Genomic DNA, 18,049 nt, shown 5'->3' with positions numbered 1-18,049 from the left:
TTGTCCATGTCATTATGTTGAACCAATTTAAAAAGTCTAATGAACTACAAGTAAACGTGGAAAAATTCATCATGGTACATAATATATTTGGTACATAATAGATTTAAGATTTTTTTGGAGGATTTTTCCCAAGTTAATTTTACCAAAAATGGTCTTGATCTTTTTGAAAATCAAACTCAAGAGCTTTTGAAATTCCTAAATTTCATTCCATTTTCGATCGATATTCGTAAGACAGCTTTATGCTTAGTCGTATAAGTACCTACTTTACAATAAAAGTCCACTAGGAATTGGGATTAGAAAGTCATTTAGTTTTACTAAGTTGGCTATCCTAAAAAGGTTTTCTACAACGGAGATATTTCATAATCTGTGGATATTTCTATGGCGATCCGCCATTTTGTTGAGTTGCTGTCAAATTCCGTGAAATGCGGAAGATTCCGTGTCGACGAATTATCATAAATACTCCGTTTGCACCACAATACGATAAAAATGATTTATAAACCACTCGAGATTGAACGCCATCCAAAAATTTGACGCGAGGTGAATTTTCATTTGGGATCGCAGGTTAGTTTTGTGTCATCATTATTATCTTCTAGGTTCTAACAGGTTGTTTACGGTCTACTAGAAGTACCTGTGAAATATAAGTACCTGTTTGTTATTAAATAATATATTATATTTTGAATACTCGGTAACCGATATTTTTATAAAACTTTTAATTAATCGTAATCATAGAACTTGCGTATAAAATATTGTAATTGAGCTATTGTAAGGTTAAATACCTTTTGACACGGGGTCGCTGTCCCTTTGACCCGTTACTTTTAAGTTTCGGGGATATGAGCATCTCTTTTATCTAATTTAAACAATGAATTATTCATGAATCCACACCAGAAACCGATTTCTTACTGTAAATATTATATTTTCTACACATATTTCTAAAATTAAAACATAAAAAAATGTTTATTGAAAAAACTTTACTTAAAATGTTATTCGTAAAGTAAAACGCTCGGCCCGAAATGGGCAATACGCCTTCGATTCCTTTTAATTTGTAATTTTTTAAATTAATAATATACTTCCTATTATTTTCACAAGGCAACGTAGATTTTCATGGTCACATAAAAAATATGGTTATTTAATCATTGTTAATGCTATGCATAGACTTGCCCTGAGCCCTCTAAAATGATGACACCTAACTCATGCCCAACGCGTATTTAGTCCTTTCGGATACTACTACTACTACTACTACTATCATGCCATTTCTCCGTAGCGGTAGGCATTATATATTTTATCTCTAATTCTTAATATTTAATATATATTTATATTTTCGACACTTGACACTTGTGCAATATTTACACACATGATCACCCTCATTCCAATATAGCACCCACTCACCCACCCTCTCACACACGTACACTGACACAAACTGACTAGTATGTATTGTACGTGTATTTAATGTATTTCTGTGGATATCTGTCATTGGTTTTATTCTCTGTATATTTTATTTGTTATAATTTTGTTACATGTATTATTATTAATGATATCCCCAATATATATATTTTTTAATTATAATAATTTAAGAAGGTTTCGCAAGTAGGTATAAACAATGTATTCCTCTTTTTTTATTTTATTTTCTTTATAGTCAAACCTCTTACACTTTTCAATAAAACCACACGCTTTAAATTACTTTTTTTACTTACGCACTTTTTTAAATCCACACTGTCTGCAAACATTTGGTTTGTAGACAGGGTGGATTTCCTCCCTAGGCAGTTATTCAGATCTAAATTTGTTGCAACAGAGATGGAGATTGGGCGTTAACATAAGTTGTGTCTGTTTTTTCAAATTTAAAAATGAGCACCAAAAGTAAAACAATTTTCTCCTTTATTCCCTCGATTAAACGCGAACAGAAGGAGGCGTCGAAAATGCTCACTCTCGTCTACTTGACATTCCGTTTTGATCGCTTGTGATCAAATAAGATAATGTGTGTAACGTAAAAGCAAACAAAAGGCGGCCTCCATGGTGTAGTGGTCAAGATGCTTGTAGTGGACTCACACACAGAAGGTTTCGGGTTCGATTCCCGGAGAGAACACAAAAAATTAAATGTGATTTTTCTCAAGCCTGGGTGTTCTGTGATGTAATTCACCACTGTAATTGGGCTTCCTGGCCTGTTGTGGTGAAAAAAAAAATCCTGTAAAACAGAAAAATATTAAATATATGTAATAATTATTTTTCAGCGTATGGATGATTTAACTGACACGTCAACAATCCCTCAAGTCCAAATTAGATGCAACGAAACACTCAATCGCAGGTGTTACCTCTGCGTTCAAAGATCTTAGACAGACTCGCAACGTTTTGCAAAAGCGGCGTTACCGAATCGACCGAGGTGACCGATGGAGATGCGGCTGCCTTCGCTGAAGATGGAGGGCGGCGACGGGGGCCGCGGGCGGGGAGAGGGTGCGCCCCCCGGCGGGGACATGGAGCTGTGCGTAGTGTGCGGGGACCGCGCGTCTGGGCGCCACTACGGCGCCATCAGCTGCGAAGGTAACAATTACGAAATGTTTATTTTGTCAGTTTCCATGAAAACTATCGATTGATTATTAGGTATTTATAGTATGTGATATTTCCCTATTGGTAGTAGTACAGTGTGTTGAAGTATGCAACATGCACGCTTTTTACTGTGTGGACATCACAAACGTATTTTAACACACTGTGTTATCGGGCACACTTGCACGATTGTACTATATGAAGATAGCCCCACGGTGTAAATTCACAGTACCAACCTAATAATTTTGTTTTTTGTGATAATACGTAACAATAATATTGGAGAAGGCAATTTGACCGCTAATTTTACAGATACATTGTAAATTAAGACTTGTGTACCTACCTGAAATGTTGAAAAGTAAACTGAATTAAAATACATAGAAAATTGTTAGTAACATCGTCACGTCTAATATCAAAAACACAAACATATGATTTTATCATAAAATTCAAATTTATTGTCAAACGGTATCTAGATGGTAATGTGGTATTACTGATAACCATGATTAACATCTCGCTAAAACTTCATACAGTACATTCCTTGCTAACAACACCCTGAAGCTAACTTCGTGCAACACGATTTTAGTTACTTAAACACCCGCTAGGCAGGTCGCTAGGTACCATAATGTGTATACCGCACACTGATGCTAACTTCACACAATACAATTTTGGTTAGTAAAATACCTGCCAGGTAGCGCTGAACATTACATGTTTGTACTATTGGCATTATTTTTTTATTATTTGTGTTTTGCCACGGGTAGATTACAATTTATCATAGGCAAAAATTTTGACTCGACAATGTTTCGAGTATGTCCAAATTTTTTGCAGACAGGCTGGATTTCCTCCCTAGGGAATTATTCAGATCTGAATTTGTTTCAACAGAGTGAAAACATTTTTTAGATGAGTTGAGGAAATTGGGCCTTCATGTAACTGATGATCGAATTACACTGCATTTTTTTTTGCATATGCAATGCCCTATTCACCACTGGTTGCGAAAAGGGGAATAATTATTACATAATTTTATTATTTATGTAAGAAAAATAAGCTAATTAAGTGTACGCATTGCAGGTTGCAAAGGATTCTTCAAGCGATCTATTCGCAAGAAATTAGGCTACCAGTGTCGTGGTGCCATGAGCTGTGAGGTGACCAAACATCACAGGAACCGTTGTCAGTATTGCCGTCTGCAGAAGTGCCTTAACTCCGGGATGCGGTCGGACTGTGAGTATACTCTACACTCATACACCACAAGTTGTTTATGGCCAAGAGGCCCAATTACTGCTCAGAACAATCGGGCTTAATTATCGGGGTCTCACTGAAAATCGAAACAGGAACCCTCTGTGTGTGAGGAAAGCGTCTTAGCTATTTTTTAAGCCTCATTGCTGTACTTACACTTATACACCATAAGTTGTTATACCTGCACCCGCAAACCACGATCAATTGCCATATTTACACTTTGCAAACCAGGCGCTGTAGCCCAGCTGGTTAAACGGCCAACTGTGAAACTGACATTGCGGGTTCAATTCCCGCCAGTTGCAAGAAAAAAATCCAACAAAGATTTTTTGTCAATTGGTCTGGGTGTTGTGTATTATTCATAATTTTCTTCTGTATCCTTTCTTTCCCAGCTGCCGACAAGCCTGGATAGCGGGTTATTCCTTTAATAAATAAAAAAAACTTTAAAAAATCAAAGATTGCCATCCTTATACAAACCATCTCTGACTGCCATATTTACACTTGCAAACCACATCTAACTGCCATAGTAAAACTTGCAAACCATGATTGATTACTTTACCTACATATGCAAACCACGTCAGACTGCCATAACTGTCTGAACATTTTTTTTTTTTTCTTTTATTTAGGAAACATACAGTACAGTTACTTAGTTAGTACATATTATGCAAACCACACCTACACTTGCAAACCACAATTGATTGCCATTCTTACATTTGGAAACCACAAGTTATTTTCATACTTACACTTCCAAAACATGAGTGATTGCCTTAAAAATAAAAATAATAAGTTTATACACCACAAGTTCTTCCCATCCTTGCACTTACGCTGGGTTCTTTGAATAGGATATTTATTAAATATATAATTAATGATGTGCGTAGAAAGCGAAAGCGTACAAGTCAGTGGTGTCTTGTGTAACGTACTAGTGGGTATGCGTGTTGCAGCGGTGCAGCACGAGCGCAAGCCGGTGCTGGAGCGCGCGGGGGGGGCGGGGGGCGGCGGCCAGCAGCCCGCGCCGCAGCCGCCCGGCGCCCGGCCCGACCAGGAGCAGCAGGACGCGCAGCATAAGATGTTCGCCGGCCTCCAGCATAACAGAGACGTGAGTGATGCGCTTTACATCGACAAATCAATTAGCATTGGTAACATTGCCACATATTATACGGATAGTGTTTTGTGTACGGATATATTTATATTATCACCGGTTGACAGGTTTTTATTTATTAACGTATTACATCTGATGAATATGATAGCGTGTGAATAGTTTTTATATTTCGGCTTCATCGGTGTAGCCTGTAGCCGCATAGGTCTCCCCCAGCTTTCTCCATTTAAATCGGTCCCTCATAAGTCGTGTCCACAGTAGAGATTGGCATTTCGATTATTATAGTTGGGATATTTATTCAGCGCCGTTTTTGAGAAAATCACCTCAAGGGCGCTGTACAATAAATAGGAGCGCATGGGCAATTGGGGTTCTAGTTCCTTGTTTCCAATTATGATCTATTTTAATTATAACTGATAGGAGCTAGATTACAGCATGTCTTGCACCTACAGAGTGCATGGACGGTAAGTAATCTAGCCCCCATTTACATTATGTTTTAATTCGACAGTGAAGTTTAGTGTTTGAAAGATATTAAAATTAATTTTTTAAAACTCATTTTTAAATCAGGAGTTAGATTATAACAAGTTTTGCAGCTAAGAGCGCATGGACTTGAAATTCTAGGCCCCATTTACAAAATTTTATGGTTGATAACATTTACATATTGAAGAAATATTACCAATCATCTTGCAGCTACAAAGCGCATGGGCAAATGATATTCTATAGTCCTTAAAATATAGCTTGATAAAAATTACAGCTGCCAAACTAATATCAATAGTGATGGAAAATTACTGATCACTGATCATGTACCGATCAAATCAATTTTATCCGTTTTTTAATGCAAACATGAAACTCTGTTTCCGAAAATTGATAAAAAACGCAAAAACAAGCCTATTATAGTGTGTTTAACACAATTATTTACTAAAAAATAAGACATTTATACTTTTTTCATTAACAACATCAAATGAATTATTTTTTTATTCGATCAATTTACATTGATCAATTTGTCCCATCTCTAACGTTTTTGCCAAATGATGTAACCCTGTGAGAACGTTGTTGTCACTTTTGCTGACAACTGTCATTCTAATCGAGCTATATTATAAGGACTATAGCAACTTAAAATTATATCAATAAATCTACAAAAAATAAACATTGAGCAGAGTAGATAATTTGTAGAGTGTTAATGCCAAAAATTAAATCATTTAAAAGAAGTAGCATTTACCGTTTCACAAATTAAATTTTTTGAAACGGATTCCAATCAATGACAGGTCACAAATCCTGTAAAGCTAGACCTCGAGCCATCTAAAATATATATATGTATATACGTACATCATACGAATTGTTTCTCGCAGATGGTTTCTGCCAAAGATGAACCGATGGATTTTGGGCGCAGTTCTCCCCCCAATCCGGCTTTTCACCTCGCTCACTTGGCCGCTGCTTTCAAGGGATCTTCCGGTAAGTTGTGTCAACAGAATATTGCAAATGTGCACAATTTTATATACACAGGTTTTTTTATGATGAACATAATATGTAAATATGGTTATAGTTTTGTAAATAACGAAAATCCGTTAGATAATGAAGTAAAGTAAAAAGTAAAGAAATTATTTACTAATTGAAATTCCATCTATTGCACGCTTGTAATGTTGTCGCTTCAGTTTGTTTTTATGCAACAGACCAAAACACAAATCAGCATAAATAGAGCTTTATCATTTTTTATGAAATAGGCATAAATAATGACCACAACTTGAGACAAAATTTTGAAATATTTTTTTTCCTAATGTTAGTAATTTTTCATTTATTTATTTAATGCACAAAATACACAATTTTATCATAGAGCACAGTTATAATTTTTTTATGTCCCGACTTGTTAGAAAATGCCGTGTTAAGCCGGGACTCTTCTATATATAAATCAAAAACATTTATAAACATATTAAACAATATACAAAATAATCAAAACCTAGGCAGTCCAAACTACTGTCCATATGTATTGTTATAGGTGTCCATAAGCTAATTCTACATGAAATAAACATTGATTTTGCCAGCTTTGAAATGTATGTTTGTACGTAGGGTTCCCATACGGCTCCACACCCCCGTCCTCGCAGGAAGGCCCCCCTGAGGACCCCCGCCTGCTTCTACACTCGCACCTGCTCGCCAACAACTTACTGCAGATGCAACAGGTTTCCGCCCTCAATCCACTAGGTAACATCATTATTTTTTTATACAATTACAAAAAGATTTGGGTGGATTCAAAGTCAATTTTTAAAAATTATGTTGGTATACATCTCCCTGAAGTATGCTAAATTTTCAGCTGTATTCATGGTTTACTTTGTCTGTAGCAGCCGCTAAGGTTAGACATGTTTTTATGAGCTCGGCAAATTTCGTTTGTCAAAAAAATGGATCAAAGAATTTGTATCAAATTTTGTGTAAAAAATTAAACAAAGTGTGTGAAATTGATCGGGTTGTGGTCCTGTGGCTAGTGTCTCGGACTCACGGACCAAAGGTCCGTGGTTCGAATCCCACTCTACCCCAACTCGATTCCATTTTCTAATAGTGAGTTATTTACAACTCGTTGAAAATGGCCCTCAAAATTAAATATTTGGGTAAATCATAAGAACGCAAATATTTCTTTAAAAAAAAAAAAAATGTTAACATAGACCTATGGTGAGTCTGCTATGAGTAAAACGAGAGTTTACGAGTGGTATAAGCGTTTCCAAGATGGTTGTGAATATGTTGAAGATGACGAACGGCCCGGACGCCCCAGCACATCAACAACCGATGAAAACGTGGAAAAAGTGATGTGAAAGAAAGTGAAAATGGTTATGAACGATCGTCGAATCACAATCAGCGAAGTCACTGATGATGTTGGCATATCGATTGGCTCATGCCATGAATTTTTTTTTTAATGTTTTGGGTATAAAACGTGTGGCAGCAAAATTTGGGAAAAAACATACCACTTATTTTAACACCTAACATTGTTAATATTCTGCAGGCGCTTTGAACATCAATGACTATCTCCAGTCGGCGTACGGCCCGGCGGCTGACATGGCCATGTCTCTCTCGCAGAGGCCCCAGTCTCCCGCTACGGAGGATACGCAAAATTCAGGTAATTTACGAGGCAAGAAAACAGCCACACCCAAATTCCTATTGCCATATATTTATTTCGCAATAGGTTATTTTCACAGATCAGGAATAACGTTTGAAATATCGCACCCCCGGAAGTACACTGTCGGCAGTCTGAATTTGGCAGTTTTGATTTTTTTTCTTATGAGTGAGATATACCACAATTTTCCGTATTCTTTGAAATCAATTGAGTAAAATATCGAGGAGAACTCTGTAGTAATTATGAAGCTGCAGTGTTCTACTCGTATTTTAACAGTCAAATGAACAAATGCCACAAAAATACTGGGCTTACAATGAAAGCACAGTAAAACCCTATTTCCTTTTTTTAAGGGAGCAAGAAAAAAAGTGTAAAACCGAGGAAAACGCTTAAGTGAGGAAGTAAAAAATGTATGAAAAAAATGGAATTACATAAAAATAAAATTTATTTGCTAGACTACGAATATGTTTTCAGAAAAATTTGAGATATTAAGTATTATTCCATAAATATAATTTACTAGCTTTTACCAGCTAATTTTTTAGGTAATTTATTTATTTATTTTTTATTTCACATAAAACATTATATTTCTTTTTTTCTATATAAAACACCTCACTGGGCATACCCGTGTCAAACGGAACTAATCATAGATTATCGAGTCAATTAAAAAAATTTAAATAATTAATTTCAAATCGATTCTTTTTGACGCCCACCTTACAGCCTACTCATTTTGAAATAATGTTGCTCATTTTTTATATATTATGTATTTTTTCCATTGTATTTTTTTTTATTCAGGGTTAAATATTCTATTTCACTTCTCACCTCTCCGGCTATCCCTATGCAAAAAAATATGTCAATCGGTCGCTCCGTTGAGATGTGAATGAAACACAAACAAACACACTTTCGCATTTGAAATATTTGTATGGATATTATAAATAAGACACAAGAATATATACATATGTATAGTTAAGTTAGTTAAGTTATTATAGTTAAGTTAGTAGTAATTATAATTATACAACTATGTAGTGTGATCATATGTTTTCATGTAAAGGATCTTCACCGACAAGCCATTTAATATAAATTGGCTTAGTGAGTCTTGTAATAAAAAATAATTATTTTAAAAAAAAATGTAATATTATATATAAATTTTAAAAAAGAACGCTGTATTTTTTACGCCACGCATGAGTTAATATCAGTTAAAACACAGCAAGTTTCGGGTATTCAGAATTACCCGTCATCGGGTATAAATTTAAACTAAATGTAAATATTAACACGAAGCTTGTGTTGTGTTCTAATATTAAACTCATGTGTGGCGTAAAAAATACAAAATGTGTTTGTAATACAAATATTTATTTTTCTTAAAAAATAAATAAAACAAATTTGTTTTTAACTACTAACTTTTTTTTTCCACCGACCGGTTTCAAAGCAAGCAAGCTTCTTTGTCAAGGTTTACGTAACTAATGAATTAATTCCTATTTTATTTTTATCATGTTAACTAAATACTACATGTGCCCCCAATAAATCAAGTCTTTTTTTCCCCTACAAGGGTGGTAATTTGATACCAATATTTTCGAAGCTAGACAGGAGAGGACTAAAAGAAATGTTGTTTATTTGGTTATTAATTTTTTTTTCTTATTATTAATCGCTTTTTTAATTTCTAAGATTTCGAAGTTGTCTAATTTGAATTTTTTTTTTTCAACATGAAGTACTTTTAATCCAGTTTCTTTATTGAAGTTATGATTATTTTCTATCAGATGATTTGCGAATTCAGAACAATTATTATTATTTAAGCATCTTAAGTGTTCTTTTACTCTAATATTTTATTATAATGAATAACCACAAAGTTAGTGCTTCAAATATAAAAATTTTTATAAATATTTTTCTTTTCACTTGTGTCACAAACCAATGTTTCAAGTCTCGGTCCTTCTCATCAAGTACAGAGTGTTGAATTAGTTATATTTTGAGCAGAATCTGAAGAGCGTTGGGCCGCGGCAGCCGGGGCCACGGGCACGCCGCCCCCACGCCACTTGCATGCGCACGCCCTGTGCGAAGCGGGCGCCCGCTTGCTGCTCCTGTGCTGCAGGTGGCTTCCCACCGCGGAGACTGATCTCAGGTACTCAAAGCATTAAGAAAATTAACAAAAAAAAATCTCTACAAAGCATGTCGTAATTATAATACTTTAGGAATCAGGTTGTCGAGGGTTGTTGGAGCTCCTACCCCAGTTGGAGTTTAACAGAAGAAGTTGATGTTTGTGTCATATATATTTTTTTTAAATTATTATTTTCTGGTCCTATATAATATTTGTGATGATATACTCGTATGTCTGTGTTAACTAATTTCTTGTTCCAACTCAACACAGGACTTTTAGTCGCATGGAGTTGGGACTTATGTCTCAAAAAATGTGTAATAAACTAAAATTGTTGGAACACAGGGAAACATTTTTGAGAAGGGAATATGGAAGTTTAGGCATTCGTGACCCGTCATTGGCTGGTTTAAGTGGCCACTTTACACACCGTGTAACATTCACCATTCTGCGGAGACTGCTGCGAGATATTGCATATATTAATATACTATCAAGTGTGTTGTCCAGATGTTTATTGAAATATATGTTTATGTAATAATTTTTTATTTGAATTTTTGCTTTTATTTAATAATTTACATGCTTCCACTTTCCATTATGTTGTATCCCAACTCAATACAGGGCTCTTGGCCTAATAGAGTTTGGGATACGTTTTTTTTTTTGTAATACATATATATTTGTATGAATATTTAAAAAAAAAAACAAGACAGGTCATAAGCCCTGTAAATGACTTGACTTCCATATTCCCTTCTAAAAAATGTTTCCCTCTGTTGAAACAATTTTATATCTGAATAACTCCCCAGGGAGAAAATCCAGCCTGTCTGCATATATTAAGACATACAATTAAAATCTATAACTTACTTCCACTATATATTAAAACAATTAGTAACGAAAAATGTTCAAAAAGGCTATAAAAAAATGGATAGTGGAGCTAGGTAGAAGTAAAATAGATTGTCTCATTCGCCCAAACTAATATTGAATCAACTCAACTGCTCCACAAGTGTATAGCTTATGTTAGGTTTTTGTTCTTATGTATTTTTTAGTACAAATTTTTGACCAGTCTGTTTTTTGGTTGGCCGTCATTCTTTGTACTTGAAGATTTAAAATAAAACTATACTCAATTATTGTTAATATTTTATTACAGTGCAGATTTTCAACTGTCTCTGGTGAAGCGTTGCTGGCCGGAACTATTTGTACTCGGTCTAGCGCAATGTTCTCAAGTAAGTCTTCCTATTTATTTATTTTTCTTATGATCGAACATGTTTAATGCGCCAACATGCAAAATCCCAATCTTAGCGCTTCAAATAATAGATTAATAATTATGCCACATAAAATTATTTCTGCACAGCGTTCTCTATTAAAAACCAGTTGGGTAGAGTCTCTGAGTAATAATGCGCCAAGCTATAGAGGAGCCCAAACGTAGGAAAACTATTATATGACTATTGGGTATTAAGTTAGCTACAGTTCACTGCAAAACAATCGGCCGTACTCAGGTCGAGAATTTCCATTGAATTGTTCTTATAGATCAAACCTACTGAACTTTTTCAAAGATGGTGAATGGTAATTAAGCAATGGTAATCAGTATTACTGTTTTACTAAGTAATTAGATTTTTACATTTATTTTTAATTGTTTTAAACTTCTAATGAATGTGTTATATAATTTTTAGGTTTAATTTTTGGTTCTAAATCTTAATAATGTACGTTTATTTTTTAAAGAATATTAAACCAAATATCTATAGATTATAAGTTTTGTAAAAGGCAATTTTGTCATATATGTTCATAAAATCAATTTTATTTAAAGCAATTAAAAAGTATTACGAAATGGAAAAAAATATTTACGAAGAAAAAAACATATCAAAATTTAAAATAATGGTCAAGACATATGTGATAAACAATTTATAAATTAAATATATTTGCAATGTTATTATTAGAACACACATAACAATATGTATGATATGTGTGCCCTACTTTAAGATTTAAATAAAAAAAAATACAATTTAAAAAATATTGATTAAAAATAGGTTTTTGTCAGTTTCTCAATTTTGATTTTAAAATATTATTAGTTTTTCAATTTTGATTTTAAAATATTGTTGTTAGTTTTTCAATTTTGATTTTAAAATACAGTTGTTAATTTCCCAATGTTGATTTAGAAAGATACTTATTAATTTCTCAATGTTGGTTTAAAAAGATAGTTGCTAGTTTCTTGATTTTCCTTACAGGCATTATCACTTTCCACCATCCTACCTTCCCTGATCAGCCACCTGCGAGCGCCCCAGCCAGAGGACGAAAATGTTAATGAAGATGGTATGTAATTTTACATTTTCTCTTATGACTTGATGACGAACATAATACGACGAAACCCCGAAATTACGTCCCCGCAATTTGCATTTTTCCTAAATGTACGTACAATGAGGAACTTCAGCCCTATGGGAAATTCAATACAATTTTTTTTCTTTCGCCTGGTAAAAATTAAAGCATTAAATTGAATAGCAAAGTTTCTTGAAAATGTATGAATAAAATAATAAAAATGCGCTACTTTGAACGACGTCTTGTTTTATGTCTCTTGGATTTTGAAGTGTCGACGGATTGAATGTTATTGTTTTATTTCCGTAGCTTGCATGGGCAGTGAGAAACTCCTGGTGGCTGCAGAGCAGTTGGAGTGCCTACAGAACTATGTGGACACAATGGCACAACTGCAGGTTGACAACAGAGAGTTCTATTTCTTGCGAGCACTCACCCTTTTCTCAGTAGGTATGTATACAATATCACATTTGATATAGAAAAATTGTGTTTTTTTTTCTGTAATAAATCATAAGAACGCAAATGGGGAAAAAAAAAAAACAAAAATAAAATTCGCATAAAGTTGATAAATATTAAAAAGTGTACAACAACAACAATCCATCACGCCGTTTCCTAGTAAAGGTAAGCAGAGAGGATAGAACGCCACATAATTCTATCTTTGCATACAGATCTCACTTCCTCTACATTCATAAATCTTCTCATGCACGCGCGCGGATTATTCCAACTTTAAACATGTCCATCTTCAAGTATTCGTTGGATTTGGTCATGCCATGTCTTTCCCGATCTTTCTCTAATTCTGTATCCATCAACATTTGCATTGTAATCATTTAAAAAATTTTTTTTTCAATATTTGCAGATATATATCCCGTCCAGTGGCGTAAGAAATTATTATACCACAAACACAAATATGTTCAATCTCTGAGGAATTACGTTCAGCAAAACGCCGCCTCTGACGAAGAAGACAGGTACAAACCACTGTCATTTTTCTATCAAAAAACAATTATTGCCATAAACTCTGAATGATTTATGAAGAATTTTATTTTAATAAATATTTTATTGTTATGTAAAATATTTTTAAAAAAATCATATAATATGTTTAATCGCTGTCACTTCCTGTAAAATTGATTTTTGTTATAATACGTTGTTTTTGCAAAGAAGCGATATGAGTTGATCCTCTTGATAAAAAGTGTCCCTGAATGTGACTTGGTCGCAAATAATGCATGGTAGGCGAATGCGCCAACCACTTCACTATGAGGCGGACTTATCCCCACTCAATTTCCTCTTTCGGGATTCTTACCCGGAAATAGCCATCGAGTGGAAAAGCTCTTGTCCGGGATTCTGGTTCTGTTTCACACACAGAACTGTACTCTTTATCCGCCCAACATGGGGCGAATATGGATTATTGTAACGTGTAACTGTTTCTAGGTGTGCCACTTTACTGCTGCAGCTTCTACCTCTCCGCTCCTTCTCCGGAGATGCCTTGGAAGAAGTGTTCTTCAGCAGTTTCCTCCCTGATCTCAAGGTTGCGGATCTCATTCCCTACCTGTTTAAAACTTCTGGTGAGTGCTAAAATTAATTTTATCTGTAATATATCGATTACTATCAGAACCTTGACTAATAAATTTTACTAAATGTAAGCCTAGTCAGCAAAATTTTCCCATATCTGATCTGTTTTATCATTTGAGTCGCCCATTCCTGAAACAGTCATTATCAAAAATAAACCGAGTATGACATTTTATGGCTTATTAAAGGAGGCTCATAAATCTTCATCAAAAATTCTAAAACTTGTCTCACAGTCAGTATTATGGCTGAAAAATATCTTCCAATTCCGAAATGCATTTCGTCCGTCGGCTCTGATTATCCGAACTCCAGCCACCCGGATCGTTATCAGGAATTAAAAAATAAACGACATGTTAAATAACAAATAAATAAGGGCGCTGGCAGCCGGCGCATTTCTTCGTTAAAGCAATTAACTTTGCTGGACAAGTTTAAGTGAGTGTTTATGTGATTACGTCTGGCACTCATTAATCCAGATAGTTGGAGTTTTACTGTAATAATATATTTTGTTTTCTTTTGTACTTATTTTTGTTATAATTAATAATAAAACAAACATAGTTTCACACATTCTCCCCTTAAAATTACTTTAGAAAATATTATTATAATTTATCTCGTCCTCTTAAAAAATTAAAACATTTCCAAAGTGCCATAAAACAGTTACAAAAGTCATCTTGTCTATGATTTATATGAAATATTTTACTCTATGGGGCATGTCTATGTATTGATATGTCAATGGCTACATGTATTTAATGAAATTTAATGACAAAGCAAGATGGACAAGATGAACTTTGGTTGCTTGGTTTACTAGTAATGACTTAGGACTTAGGATATAGAGATTTTGGTATTATTTATGTTTTCTCTGGATATTCATTGTTTACCTTTAACTTTGTTTATAAAAAAAAAAAAATGTGAAACGAACTCCCTCTCTAAACACAAGTATCTACTTTATTAGAGAGGTAGAAACGTTATATATATAAGATGTTCTGTATATTTACCTATTTTGTATTTCAAAAATGTATTTTGTAAAAAAAAAAATATACAATAAAAAAAATAAAAAAAAGACTGAAAAAGCACACATTATGATAAAACTGTAAATACTTTTAAATATCATTATAAAATACATAATTTACAGCCTTAGAACGGGGAAGCTATCCCTAGTTAGGCAGTTTAGATGAACCAACAGCAAAAATAAAAAATATGTATGTTTACTTTTACTACTGAATTTATTTGTTGTATAAATAATTACTTGTATATTGCTGTAATAAATATGTAAAAAAAAAATAATAAATTAAAAAAATTAAATAATAAAAAAAGGGCGACTCATTTATTTTTGCAAAACTGAATTGTGATTTTATTTTATTCCAATGCATTATGTAAAATCTAAGTAATAATTACGATTGTCCCTTACAGATGAAGTCTAAATTGGATGTGTTAAACCCTAATGGACTGCAAAACGGTGCTTCGTTAAAGGAATCCTGCCTTCGTATTAGTATTTTCTTAAGAAATTTACAAAATCAAATGCCTTGTTAAGCTGTGTATTTTATATATTATTTATTGTGTAATAAATATTATATACATTTTTATTATTAGAAGTTAATAAATTAACTATTTCTACTTTTGATTTTTATTACCTAATCATAAACCCAAATTGTATTTTAAAACACATGACCAATGCATAACAAAATAAAAAGTAATAAAACGTTTAAAAAATCAACTTTACTGTGAGCGAGCCAATTTCTTTGTGCATTCTTTCTTCTATATTAGAATACATATTTCTTTTGAGTATAATCCTCATCGCCTTATGTTGATATTACATGTTAATTCATATCCATAGTAAAAAAAGCAATAAAATCAGATATAATATATACATAAAAATGACATAGTTAGGTACATATAATATCTTTTGAAAATTATAAAAAAACAAGATCTTGCATCAAAAAACTCCCTCAGAGACATAGACGGGCAGGCTATCTCCACAGGACAATGGATTACCCCCTCCACAGTACCCCCTAGACAGTAGGACAATCCACTATCTTCGCACGTGTGTATTGCTTCTACACATTTTTCCTGCCAAAAATGTCAATAGAAATAATGTCTTAATTATTTAGTTTGTCCTCTGACAATTTCAATACATCGTGAGATAAATGAAATCATATTTGCAATCTCGCAGATAATGTGCCTTGTTATGTATTCATTTTCGCAGCGTTCTGCATGTAAACTACGGTCGAATTGTTGTATTGTTCTCGTAGAACCCAGCTTTAAGTTTTGCAGGAAAACAAATCGGCATTCCCCACTCTCCGGCTTTGGCAGGGCGGCAGTCGACCTGTTGAACCGGCCAATGGCGGGTCACGGGCCTTGTTTTTGTTTTTTATTTCCCTGTCAATTAAGATTGTTTTTGTCAATTGCAACACTACCATAATGGAGTCATTTTTATAGTATAAAAATGGTAGTGATAATACCAAAAGCTGTATTGTTTGAGTAAATAAGAAATATGTATGGCAGTGCACTCATTTACTCCACAGTTGAGCTAGAAAAAAATGGCAAGCTGCCAAGGTATGATTTAACAATTGTTCAACTGTCAAGGTTACAAGAAACTTTGTTTTTCTTACTTGTTCACTTTTAAAGTGATATTTTATGAAAAAATTATATCATCATCATTTCATCTGACTTTTCTTCATACAAATATATTCCCGTATTTTCTTCCTGGATTATGGCACTAGAGTAGTGATTTCATTTGAAGAACATAGAATTTTTCAGAAATAACCGTTGTATGCAGTCATGAACAGAGAAACATGACATATTATTTATGTTTAAAGCATTAACTTTGTGGTCAAACATTTTAACTAATGTTAGTAAATATTACTAACCAATCGTGTAAATTTCAATCTAGCCCCTCCCCTTCCAAAACCCCTACTCCTACCCATTCTCTAACATAACACTAAATATTATTAACATGCATGTTCGGACACGGTGGTGATTGCATCCCCCTATAACTCTGCATGTAATTTATATATTTTTTCATAAATACTATGTATACTACATTCATATACTATGTTCATAAACACAATCAACATATTATAAGACTTTGAGCTAACCCATGCCATATGCCCATGCATATTTCTTGGTGGAACTGTATTTTGATTATACATAATAATTCTAAAATCACATTATATTTTTTAAATTTTTATAATAACTTTCACTAGTAACCAGGTTTTGTCAAGATCAACATCGTCAGACTGATCCATGGATCTAACCAGGATCTTGGTGTGTACAATATTGACACGTTAATGATTCAAACAATTAATTATTTTATAATACATCGATATCGGTTCCTCCCAAAACAAAAAAAATAAATCTAAAGCATTTGTTTTATATAAGATGTACAAAGTAAAATAAGTTGATAAAATCAATTGTTTAGTCCTAAAAAAATATCACGAAAGACCGTAGGTAGGTACTATTAATTTTATTAGAATGTGAAAAAGAACTAAATTGTAAAACGAATGGAAAATAGAAGACTTAGTTGCATTCCAGCTGGTGAAATCTGAAAAGGGTGATTTTTAAGGTTTTTGTTGAAAAATAATAAGGAACAAATATTTTTTTTATAAGAGGGATTCCTTATTTTTTATTACCGAATATTTAGATTGATTTGTATGGTTTTAAAATTGGTTTATATCACAAAAGTCTAATAATGATTCATTTAAAGAAAATAATAATATAAGATCCAAGGATATTCAAACATAGGCAAAATGGTGAATGTTACACAGTGTGTAAAGTGGCCACTTAAATCAGCCAATGACAGGTAATAAGCCCTGTAAATGCCTAGACTTCCATATTCCCTACTTTAAGGTATTCTCCATCCTTGTTGTAATTTGTTAATATAAGATCCTAGTTGGAATATTGAAAGTGTACTGAGATTCTAAAAGGAATATTTTTATGCATTCTGATGCATGACACACGGCATAATAAGCAAGAAAAACTCATTGAGCATTTGAATAGCTGTGAAAATTTAAGGAAATTTAATAAGAATATTTGCAGTATAATGAAAACTATCTCAAATTAATACAATTCTGATAGAATTTGATTACATAATATTTTTTTCATGTGCTAGATTACAAATCAAAAGTAAATCTTAGTAAAGTCGACTAGTGAGGGAATAGAAATTTAGATT

General features: G+C 33.4%; 1 protein-coding gene across 2 annotated transcripts; it reads left to right on the top strand.

Annotated features, from left to right (window-relative positions):
* The first annotated feature begins 354 nt into the window (after nucleotides 1-354).
* Nucleotides 355-15,495, top strand: Hr78 (Hormone-receptor-like in 78). Of its 2 annotated transcripts, none has more exons than XM_088243699.1 (14): nucleotides 355-561; nucleotides 2,226-2,532; nucleotides 3,598-3,747; nucleotides 4,683-4,855; nucleotides 6,202-6,304; nucleotides 6,917-7,048; nucleotides 7,839-7,952; nucleotides 9,912-10,056; nucleotides 11,168-11,243; nucleotides 12,243-12,327; nucleotides 12,637-12,774; nucleotides 13,181-13,289; nucleotides 13,750-13,883; nucleotides 15,292-15,495. In XM_088243699.1, the coding sequence occupies exons 2-14, from the start codon at nucleotides 2,382-2,384 to the stop codon at nucleotides 15,300-15,302; spliced, it is 1,521 nt and encodes a 506-aa protein (XP_088099825.1). In that variant the 5' UTR covers nucleotides 355-561; nucleotides 2,226-2,381; the 3' UTR covers nucleotides 15,303-15,495. The 2 variants fall into 2 exon arrangements, with proteins under 2 accessions (XP_088099825.1, XP_088099826.1); XM_088243700.1 differs by having other exon boundaries at nucleotides 356-561; nucleotides 4,701-4,855.
* Nucleotides 15,496-18,049: the final 2,554 nt, after the last annotated feature.

Source organism: Micrasema longulum, unplaced genomic scaffold, assembly GCF_059751315.1.
Source record: "Micrasema longulum isolate JH-2025_06_02 unplaced genomic scaffold, ASM5975131v1 h1tg000225l, whole genome shotgun sequence".
Classification (NCBI taxonomy): Eukaryota; Metazoa; Arthropoda; class Insecta; order Trichoptera; family Brachycentridae; genus Micrasema; species Micrasema longulum.
Note: the sequence above shows the minus strand (reverse complement) of the source record. Positions and strands in the feature narration are given on the sequence as shown.

Bases quoted from the DNA above. Each gene is read 5' to 3' on its own strand.
- Hr78 (XM_088243699.1), top strand. From the start codon at position 2,382: ATGGAGATGCGGCTGCCTTCGCTGAAGATGGAGGGCGGCGACGGGGGC. The intron at 6,305-6,916 runs GTAAGTTGTGTC...GTTTGTACGTAG, and splicing joins TGCTTTCAAGGGATCTTCCG to GGTTCCCATACGGCTCCACA. The intron at 7,953-9,911 runs GTAATTTACGAG...TATTTTGAGCAG, and splicing joins GGAGGATACGCAAAATTCAG to AATCTGAAGAGCGTTGGGCC.